Here is a 10,614-nt window from a genome sequence, read left to right on the forward strand (position 1 = left end):
ATAGAAGCAAAATAAACATCGGAGGAATCAGTAATACAACATGCACATTAGGTGAGGTGCAACTTATTTTGACAATTGATAGACAAGTATCCAGAATCATCTTGTAGGGCCACCCTCAAGAAGGATCATTTATAACAAGCGAAGAACTAAATATGCAACTATCAACTGCCAGGATCCTAAACTCTAGTCCAAGAGTGAGTAAACCTTAAAGCAAAGCCAAAATAATCAGTCATTACATTTTGGAAAGATAAAATTGTATTTTTATTTAACTATTACATAACATGCTTTTGAAAGTATGTGATGTGTTTAGGTGACAGACATGACAACTAGGATTGATGTCAATGTTGTGACTTTAAATTTTTGAAACCAACAATCATTTCTCTATAAGAGTTATATGGCGATTTTGTACTAATTACAAAATTTGTTTTCTATAAGTATGATTTGAATTTGGTCATTAGGAGTTATTTCTTATGAATTATAAGACATACTGATATTTCTTACTTATCAAGGGTGTTAAAGAGGGAATAAAATATAGCTTGTCTGCCCCCTCCAAAAAAAGAAAAAAGAAAAAGAGGGAATAAAATTACAGGATAAAAGATAGTCTCTTTCTTATAAGTTTGTTTACAAAGTGAGTGTTGAAAAAATAATAACCAACCCCTCAAACTTCTTGGAGGCGGATTTAGGATTGGAAAATGGGGTAGGCTTGTGCAAGTTTTCTTGGGGGAATCCCAAATTTTTATGTGTGTAACATCTATGCATAAGTATGAATGCACGAGAGAGGAGATAAAGACACGGTAGCTCAACTTACTCTCAATGACCATATAATTATTGTCATTAAATAAAAGAGTGAGTAAAATTAAGAAATACATAAGAAAAGAAAAATCAAAATGTGAGAACAAAAAAGGAAAGGAAAGAAGAAAAAAAAGAATGAGAAATTGAAAGCTGGTTGGGAGTCGAACCTAAAAAAACTAGGTTTGGTCTCAAATATCTTAATCAACTCAACTACCGCACCTCAAATTTATATGGCTCATAAAAACTAATATATTACAATTCTGAAATATGTTTGGGCTGCAACCAGGTGGCTCTTTGAACAAGTCCGCCATAAATGCTCCCAAGTCTTTGTGAGGGGCATTACATTTGATTATAATTCTTGGATTACAAGGTATACCTAATTTCCTTGAAGATCTTCCAAGAATACAGTAAACCTGTCTTTAGGATGAGAATTGAGTAATAAAACACAGGGTGAAGCTCAAGACCTCTAGAGTGATTTCACTAGTTTGAGTTTTTCTTTCTCTCTTTCGTCAGGGATTATATGCTGGTTGGAAAGTGTAAGCAACAAAGGAGAGCCACGAGTGTCGAGAAAGGACAAGGCTAGGCATATTCTAATTTCTGAGGTATGTGATTTGCATTCTAATAGCATGATTCTATTGCTAATGTTATCATACGTATGTGAAAATTTACATGTGTATATTCTAGATCTATTCTTGTTTGTGACTATACGGTGATATAAGTTTGTCGGTATGTATGTTTGTTTGCCTGAGATTATATGTATACTTTTTGGTGTTTAAAGATTAATTGTAGTTAAGGTGGGTGTTATTAATGGAAAAAATGTGTTTTGTGTAGTTGACATTGAATCTCGTAGAGACGAGTGTTCAGGCGAATTAAAGTGTCTAAGAGAGTCGAATACCGAGGAGACTAACAAAACGTTTGTGCCTTTGGAAAAAACACGGGCCGGCCTAGCTATGTAGTTGTTTGTATTACAGTATTACTCAAAAAGTTATTTAAATCACGATTTTGTGAGAGACTATTCTCTACCAAGAGGTGTTCAGCTCTCCCTTGTTATTCTTTTTCTTCTGGGTGAGTTTGAACCGAGAGTGATATTTGAATATAATTAACTCAGAAGATTTCTCCTAAAATAATATTTTTGTTCCTTTTCAATTATTGAATATATTTTCCTTATCTTTTGAGACACAAATGAAGTGTTACTCGGGTTGGGACGTGTATTTGAAAATGATATTGTTGAAAGAAGTCGCAATAATGGAGAGCTAGGGTTTTGGAATCATTAAACAAAACAGTCGGTATTTTTTCATGAGAATGAAAAGCAGCGAGGTCTAGTTACTCTAGAGTTCATTTTTGGTTGTTCTTTTGGGTCCAAAGTTTCTGTTTCTGGTTTCTGTTGCCTTCTGGGTTTTCACAACCCAACCGTGTTTATATCAAGATTTGCACAGAGGTCCTCGTCCTCTCTTTAATGTCTCCATCTCTATTCTTCAATCGCAAAAGACAAACTTCATGCACACGAACCGATGCACCGTTTACAGTACTTGATCATCTAAATGTGATTTAATATAGGCTACGTACCAAATTATAAATACAGCTTTCAAACTATTAACAGAGCACAGGATGAGCCTGTGTATGAGAAACACCCTTTTAGTAGTGTAATAGTGTAAAGAGAATTTAGAGTCTTGTATGCAGTCTTTGTGTTCTGTGTTCACAATTTTCACGCTCTACAATTCACATTAACCTCACTTGGAAAGAAAAGTAATTCATTCGTCTTCTTTTTTATTGTTAAGAAAAAGAATTTCCACCTTCGGTAGCGTCCGCTATTTGGTAACATGCCTGACCAATTTTTACTTGTTCTTTCTTCTTCTCAGTACTTAGTTTTCCACGAAAAACACAGTCAGTGACACGCTTAAGAATGTTGTTCATTTTACTAAATCATTGAAGAAACATGATCAAGATCTTCAATATATAAAAGGGTAATATTGGAGTTGGAATTTATTTATCTTGTTGCGAGAAGCCAACACCTCAATGATACTGAATCAATTGATGTGATTAGCAGAAAACTAAGACTTGTTTAGATCCTAACTCGCATAAAGCAACCATATTTTGGAACAATCCTAATCAATATCAATCCAAGTCCTTTTCTTTTATTTGCATTCCCATATATACCCTCATCAAGACTAAAACCAGAGATATATAGCCTCGTACAGAACAATGCCTCAAAAGTGTGATCGGAAAATAGGCTACACAAACAAGACTAAAACGACCATTCCTTGGGGGTATAGGGTCTACCAAATTAACAGTCCAAAAAGTCAATAGTACAGTAGTGTCTAGGAATTACAGTCCACTAACTTGAAACTTGCAGTTAGAATGGAACCAAAAACAAACAGACTCTCTCTCTCTCTCTCCACTTATTCACATGGTAACCAAGGGAGCTGTCTTGTTCTGGTTTTTGTAATTCCATTTAGCAGATCTTGCTCAACAACATGTGAAGGGATTAGAATTGGGAGTCACTTTACTATTTGGTCCAATTGGGTGCTGTGCATGAGCCCTTTCGTTACATTTTACATTTACGCCTTTCAAGTTTTAACCAACAATGTCCACAATCTACGCTCATGGATTAACTTCTGGGCGTAGAAAGATTTGCAGTGTCCTTAACACCGCATCAAAAATAATCTTTAATTTTATTTTGAGCAGCGGAAATTCTTCTATGCACCGAGCTGCACTCGTTTTAACCTTGAGAAGTGTTACACAGTTTTTACGTTATTCAAATTTTCTGAGTAAGAGGGGGTACTTCAACCTTAGATTAAGGTCCCTCAATCTGTATACGGTGCATGGATTTGGCCAATATGTCCCTCCCTATCCTTCTTCTCTCTCTATTCATATGGTGGTTGGCGCTTGAGGCCTGAGCAAAATAGCCTATATATATGCTGTGCACACTTGGCTATCTCAAAAACTAGAGCATGCTCTTAAACCATTGACTGCTCTCTCACCTTTCTTCTCTCATCAGAGCATCAATGGCTGTGTTTGTGGTGGTACTACTCTCTGTGCTCTTTGTGCTCTGTTTCTGCTCTGCTTTGCTAAGATGGAATGAGGTGAGGTACAGGAAGAAGGGTCTCCCTCCAGGCACAATGGGCTGGCCAGTCTTTGGGGAAACCACAGAGTTCCTCAAGCAAGGCCCGAGCTTCATGAAAAACCAGAGAGCTAGGTAAGTATTCTTGCTTTGGCTCACCTGGCGTTTCTTTCTCCTCTGTTTCTCCTCTGTTTTCAGTAGCTTTGGTTTTGTTTGCTTTCTCAACTCTGGTTGTTTGCGACAGATATGGTAGTTTTTTCAAATCCCACATACTTGGGTGTCCTACTGTGGTTTCCATGGATCCAGAGGTAAACATATACATCTTAATGAACGAAGCTAAAGGCCTCGTTCCCGGGTACCCACAGTCGATGTTAGATATCTTAGGCAAGAGTAACATTGCAGCTGTTCATGGCTCCACTCACAAGTACATGAGAGGGGCATTGCTTGGCCTCATTAACCCAACCATGATCAGAGACCAGATTTTACCAAAGATTGATGTCTTCATGAGAGCCCACCTCAGTGGTTGGGGCAATCAAGTCATCAACATCCAAGAAAAGACCAAAGAGGTTTGTGTGGCGAAGAAGAAAATTCATGTGCTGTTTTTCACACTTGGTATTAGCGCAATTTCTGATGTTGTTTCAACTGGTTTATGCAGATGGCGCTTCTTTCATCGCTTAAACAGATTGCAGGCATTGAATCAAGCTCGATAACTCAGTCATTTAAAAGCGAGTTCTTCAAGCTTGTCTTGGGAACTCTCTCATTGCCTATAGATCTTCCTGGCACAAATTATCGCCGGGGATTTCAGGTATGTAACGTCACCAATTACATTACTTTCGTGTAATATAATCGGGTGCTTTGTGAGGTTTATGGAAGATGTAATAATTGAGAGTTTAACCATGTTATGCAGGCGAGGAAGAATATTGTTAACATGTTGGAGCAGCTGATAGAGGAAAGAAGGGCTTCTTCTCCAGGGGAAGTCCACCAAGACATGCTTGGTGGTTTGATGAGAAATGATGATCAGAACAGGTACAATCTCACGGATGAAGAAATAATCGATCATATCATCACGATCATGTATTCGGGCTATGAGACTGTTTCGACAACATCAATGATGGCGGTTAAGTACCTTCATGATCACCCAGAAGCGCTCGAAGAACTCAGAGTAAGTTTAAAAAGATGTAATTCTTTTAGTATGTGTTACATTTGTCACGCTGTTTTACTAACTGTAAATTTTACTATTACCAGAAAGAACATTTGGCAATCAGAGCCAGAAAATTGCCCGAGGATCCCATCGACTGGAATGACCTAAAATCAATGCGGTTTACTCGTGCGGTAAGAGATCATTCCCAAGATTTTTGTTCATCATTTGTTTTATTGATCATAGTAATTTTTTTTTAATAAACTCTTGCATTTTACTGCAGGTGATATTTGAGACCTCAAGATTAGCTACTATTGTAAATGGGGTTCTGAGGAAAACCACTCAAGATATGGAACTAAATGGTGAGTAGGTTAAGCTGGAAAGTTTCACAAGCATATAAGATACAGATATAAATATATATTCATATATTTCTGGGTTGTAATATGTTTATGGGCTCAAGAAACTGTTTGCAGCTAGCATTACATTATTGGCACTTTTTGGCAAAATTATGAGGAACCAGTGGATAGACACGACTCAATGATTTACAATGGCATTTTATACCAAAACAGCTAGACAATACATTAAAGAACAATTCTTCAGAAGATGGAAATGCCCTTGTTTTTCTTTATTTCTCTGACATCAAGAAAATTTGAGTTGCATTTTGAACATGAAATTAATGGCTGGGAATCTTGATAAGATTTTTGGTGGACCATTGCTTGGAATAATTCCTAATCACAGCTATTCTTGAATTGCTTGAACAGGGTTCTTGATACCAAAAGGATGGAGAATCTATGTTTATACAAGAGAGACTAACTACGATTCGTTTACGTACCCTGATCCATTAACCTTCAATCCATGGAGATGGATGGTGAGTTTCACTGTGACTCTAATTTCATGTAAATGTATCAGATCATTTTCTAGTCATAGTGTTAATCATTTTCTTGTCTTGAAAATGCAGGATAAGAGCAAGGAATCTCAGACGTTTTTATTTGGGGCAGGCACTAGGCTTTGTCCAGGAAAGGAGTTAGGAATAGCAGAAATTTCTACATTCCTACACTACTTTGTAACTAGTTACCGGTCAGTGACTTAAAAACCGAAATCAAAACCTGTAATTTTCCGATTACAATATAACTATCATTTGGTTTGTTTAGCTAATGGTTTTTATTTGATCTATTTTGCAGATGGGAAGAAGTTGGAGGAGATAAACTGATGAAGTTTCCAAGAGTAGAAGCACCAAATGGACTGCACCTTAGGGTTTCTAATCTGACCTGAGTTTATAATAAACAGTATCCACCGAAAAGACAATTAACTATGGGTAATTATAAGAGTTTATTTTGTTCAAACCTCAGTACCAAACTAAGCCTAATTAGTTTGTATAAACCAGTATATAGCAGCAGCATTTCAGAGAGAGATTTGTTTTTTATGAAGGTGTATGATAACGTGCTAACACATTAGAAGATCAGCATTTTCCTTTTGTCAGCTACTGTTCTGATGTAATCGATCACAGAGACTATTATAAAACCCTGTGCATTTAAACTGTCTTTAGAGCAGTAGAATTGAATTCTTCATGAAAATTCTAATGTTCTATAGTACGACTAGGGATTAAGCACTGGACCAATCCAATTGCCCTAGCTCCGGATTTTCATTACTCCAGACTCCAGCACGCTACATAATATTCATATAGAAATTGATAAAATGGTGGAGACGGACTACATACCTGTGTTTCGGGATTTGAGAATTTGACACAATGTAGCTTTAAGTGGCTTTGAAGCGAATCTGATAATTCTTGATTAGAACAGTTTGAGCAATCTCAATTCTCAAATCAGAGTTCGAAAACTCCTATTGCCAACTTTGGAATTTTCTACCTCTGAATTGAATATAACAGTTTTCAGATATCATGTGTCACTCACTCTGATCAACCAACACTTGATTCTTCAAGATTTCTAGGTCAAATCTGATAACAATGGCAGATTTTGGGCTGAAATCAAGTGAAGCCCATAAAGATGAAGCCTAATTCCAAAATGTAACGCCCTTATTTTGGGCTAATGAAATCGCTAGTTTTTTCCCCTTCAGTTCATTTAGAATTTTTTTTTGACTGTACAGGTTTTAGAGTTTAGGATAGCACAAACGTTACCGGTTGGGTTCGGAATTTGCGAATCCCAGTCCGGTCTCCTTTCAAGTTTCAATCACTATGATTCGGGGAAATGAATTATCTACCGTTTATTAGTCGGAAATAATCTCAAATGATCAGAATCACTGACAAGTCTAGGTCAAATTGAATCCTGGTTCTTGGGTCTAGAATCTAGATAGTACTGTATTTGGTCATTAAAATCTTGTTATGAAACGTAAAGAAGGTGAGGGCTGCTTAGCATGAACATATATAGCCCAACCCAATGTGATCGCACGTGTCCCAAACTTCAAGTTAAGGCAATTGATTTCACTAATCACTCCCTAGTTGTTAGGACGCAAACAGACGACGACTAGGGAGCTAATCCCACACGCTCCTTTCATATTACTTTGGGATCTTTCACGTTTTCACTACTATCAAATGCAAATTTGCTAAATTGTGGCATATGCCACGAGATTTCCATTCATAGTCTCTCAGATTGTGTACATATCTATTATAGTCTTCGTTACCTTATATTATAATTTAATTACCGAATGGTTCATTTTTAAGCCATCTATCGAAAATTGCCTTTGATGTTTGATCACTTCGCTAGCTACATGCAAACCGTTCACGCAAACACATACAAGTTAACGACTTTGATGATCAAAGTCATCAAACCCTTCCACTCTATCCCAACCTAGCCTTCTAATACTAGTACCACTCATCCATGCAAGAGTCCTCTTAATCCGTGACCTAAACCTATGCGCATGTTTGTGGTGGAAGATGCAAAGAACTTGGACCTTGTTAAACACAATACTCAACCTCATAATCCCCTAGAGTCTTTCCCAATCAATCACACTCTCTCCCTCTCCTCTCCCTTTGAACAATTCCATTGACCCTTTAAATCTCGGACACGTTCCCTCTTTGCCCTATTAACACCCCACCACTCGTGCCGCACTCTCCGCCCTCCTCGCACGTGCCAACCACGACCCCCTTCATGGCTCCATTTATATCAAAAAATCCTTCCCACAACTCAACAGATCAAACCCTCGAACTATCCCATTCTCTCTCTCCTTCTCTCTGATCTCTGTGTTTGTTCCGCACAATGGTGACTCCGACCCATTTACTAAAGGATGAGCTCGACATTGTGATCCCGACCATCCGAAACCTCGACTTCCTCGAGATGTGGAGGCCCTTCCTCCAACCCTACCATCTCATCATCGTCCAGGACGGCGATCCGACCAAGACCATCAAGGTCCCAGAGGGCTTTGATTATGAACTCTACAACCGTAACGACATTAACAGAATGCTCGGCCCTCGCTCTAGTTGCATTTCCTTCAAGGACTCCGCTTGCCGTTGCTTCGGTTATATGGTCTCCAAGAAGAAGTACATCTTCACCATTGACGATGACTGCTTTGTGAGTCCCCTTCTCCTCTGATGTTTTTTGTTATCTGCGTTTTGTTTGATTTTTCTTAAACGCCATGGATTTCAGATTCCATTAATTATTGATCAAAAGATCACAGGGTGACTGCATTGCAATAGTGATCACATTCTCATAGGCATTATATGAAGATTCAATTGTACACAACGCAGATATCACCATTGCTTATATAGTATATTTTGAGATTTTTAGGTCTGATTGCATTGAGTTTTTGTTGGAACTTGGAAGCAGTTTATCACTGGTACTGTTTTCATGCGAAACGGAGTACGTGTTGTTGGTTGTACCATAATGCAACTTGCCTGCGTGTTTTGGTCCCTTATTTTTGAACTACCGACACGTTGTTTGCACTACAAGTTTCAAATACAGTTTTTTATGTGATGGTGCAGTCCTTGGGTTTATTCAAATCCTGTGTCACTGATCGTGGTTTTTCTGTTTTGGTGTGATGTAATGTTCTTAGGTTGCACAAGACCCTTCTGGGAAACTAGTAAATGCACTGGAGCAGCACATCAAGAACCTCCTCTGCCCATCCACCCCATTTTTCTTCAACACTCTCTATGACCCTTTCAGGGAGGGTGCGGATTTCGTCCGTGGATACCCTTTCAGTCTCCGCGAGGGTGTCCCAACTGCTGTTTCTCACGGTCTTTGGCTCAACATCCCCGATTATGATGCACCTACTCAGCTTGTGAAGCCTCTTGAGAGGAACACCAGGTAGGCATTTCCTTTAATTAGAATGCAAGTATATATTAATTCTCATATTTGTATGTGTTATATATATGATAATGTGATATGATGCTGACCGTTGAGCTTATGATTCCTAAGGTATGTGGATGCTGTTCTGACAATTCCAAAGGGCACCCTGTTCCCCATGTGTGGTATGAACTTGGCTTTCGACCGTGATCTCATCGGCCCTGCAATGTACTTCGGACTCATGGGTGATGGCCAGCCAATTGGACGTTACGATGATATGTGGGCTGGCTGGTGTATCAAGGTCCCTTTACCTCTTTCTTTCGCTTCATTCGAGCTTTTTATGCTACTATTGTGTATTAACAAGCAGTGTGGTTTGTGAATAAATGTGTATAGGTGATCTGTGATCATTTGGGGCTGGGAGTTAAGACAGGTCTGCCTTACATCTATCACAGCAAAGCCAGTAACCCATTTGTAAACCTGAGGAAGGAATACAAAGGCATATTCTGGCAGGAAGAGATCATCCCTTTCTTCCAGGCCGCTGTTCTCCCCAAGGACTGCACCACTGTGCAAGCTTGCTACGTCGAACTGTCCAAGCAGGTGAAGGACAAGCTCGGTAAGGTTGATCCCTACTTCGACAAACTGGCTGATGCCATGATCACATGGATTGAAGCTTGGGATGAGCTCAACCCAAACGGCCCTGGTGCTAAAGCCAATGGCAAGGCCAAATAAATAAAGTTTTGTTTTTACACACTGATAAATGATTCAACTCCTATTGCTCTTATACTACTGTACTTCGCATTTTCAGTAGCATAGTCACTGTATCTTTTATTTTCCTGAGCCATTTTGTTCAGGGCTTATATTTTCGGCAGATGTAACTATTTATTAACTTCGTCCAATGAGAATAGTGCAATAAAAAATATATGTAGTCGGTTTAGCATTTCATTCATGTATGTCTGTCTTATAAATTATGAGAGACGGAAAAATATACAACAGTCCCCTATTGGAAATCATGGATTTCAATTTTGATTCCATCCATTGTTAATGGTAGAACATCATGCGTAGTTGCATACAACTGTATTTCTGGACTTGAATGGTATAATCGATTACTGTTTGTGAAGCAAATTTTTTTTATTTTATCTAAATGCATGTCTTGATCATAGATGCATAAATTACAACAGACATGAGAACGAGAACACAATCAACACTTCACTACCCATTACATTCAACTTGTAGCGGATTACAATTTAGAAATTTGTACAATCAACAGGTTCCCTACAGGAATCTGCATACAACAGTGCACGCAATAGACTCATGCAATCCACAAGTTGGCATCAGCAGCACAATTGAGTCCATCCAGTTACATTGTGGAAGCACTTCAACAGAAAGAG

At 38.4% G+C, this 10,614-nt stretch overlaps 2 protein-coding genes across 2 annotated transcripts; both read left to right on the plus strand.

Moving 5' to 3' along the window:
• The first annotated feature begins 3,757 nt into the window (after nt 1–3,757).
• LOC126799249 (cytochrome P450 85A-like) lies at nt 3,758–6,392 on the plus strand. Its single transcript, XM_050526413.1, has 9 exons — nt 3,758–3,988; nt 4,098–4,419; nt 4,509–4,658; nt 4,761–5,015; nt 5,099–5,185; nt 5,275–5,353; nt 5,753–5,859; nt 5,950–6,068; nt 6,173–6,392. Exons 1-9 carry the CDS (start codon nt 3,798–3,800, stop codon nt 6,261–6,263), a joined length of 1,401 nt encoding a protein of 466 aa, XP_050382370.1. The 5' UTR covers nt 3,758–3,797; the 3' UTR covers nt 6,264–6,392.
• Nucleotides 6,393–8,197: 1,805 nt separating this feature from the next.
• Nucleotides 8,198–9,972, plus strand: LOC126799113 (probable UDP-arabinopyranose mutase 2). The gene is made up of 4 exons (XM_050526236.1): nt 8,198–8,515; nt 8,997–9,247; nt 9,359–9,527; nt 9,620–9,972. Exons 1-4 carry the CDS (start codon nt 8,204–8,206, stop codon nt 9,953–9,955), a joined length of 1,068 nt encoding a protein of 355 aa, XP_050382193.1. The 5' UTR covers nt 8,198–8,203; the 3' UTR covers nt 9,956–9,972.
• Nucleotides 9,973–10,614: the final 642 nt, after the last annotated feature.

This window comes from Argentina anserina, chromosome 6 (assembly GCF_933775445.1).
Source record: "Argentina anserina chromosome 6, drPotAnse1.1, whole genome shotgun sequence".
NCBI classification, from domain to species: domain Eukaryota; kingdom Viridiplantae; phylum Streptophyta; class Magnoliopsida; order Rosales; family Rosaceae; genus Argentina; species Argentina anserina.

Bases quoted from the DNA above. Each gene is read 5' to 3' on its own strand.
- LOC126799113 (XM_050526236.1), top strand. From the start codon at position 8,204: ATGGTGACTCCGACCCATTTACTAAAGGATGAGCTCGACATTGTGATC. The intron at 9,248-9,358 runs GTAGGCATTTCC...ATGATTCCTAAG, and splicing joins CCTCTTGAGAGGAACACCAG to GTATGTGGATGCTGTTCTGA. The intron at 9,528-9,619 runs GTCCCTTTACCT...AAATGTGTATAG, and splicing joins GGGCTGGCTGGTGTATCAAG to GTGATCTGTGATCATTTGGG.
- LOC126799249 (XM_050526413.1), top strand. From the start codon at position 3,798: ATGGCTGTGTTTGTGGTGGTACTACTCTCTGTGCTCTTTGTGCTCTGT. The intron at 5,354-5,752 runs GTGAGTAGGTTA...TTGCTTGAACAG, and splicing joins TCAAGATATGGAACTAAATG to GGTTCTTGATACCAAAAGGA. The intron at 5,860-5,949 runs GTGAGTTTCACT...TTGAAAATGCAG, and splicing joins TCAATCCATGGAGATGGATG to GATAAGAGCAAGGAATCTCA.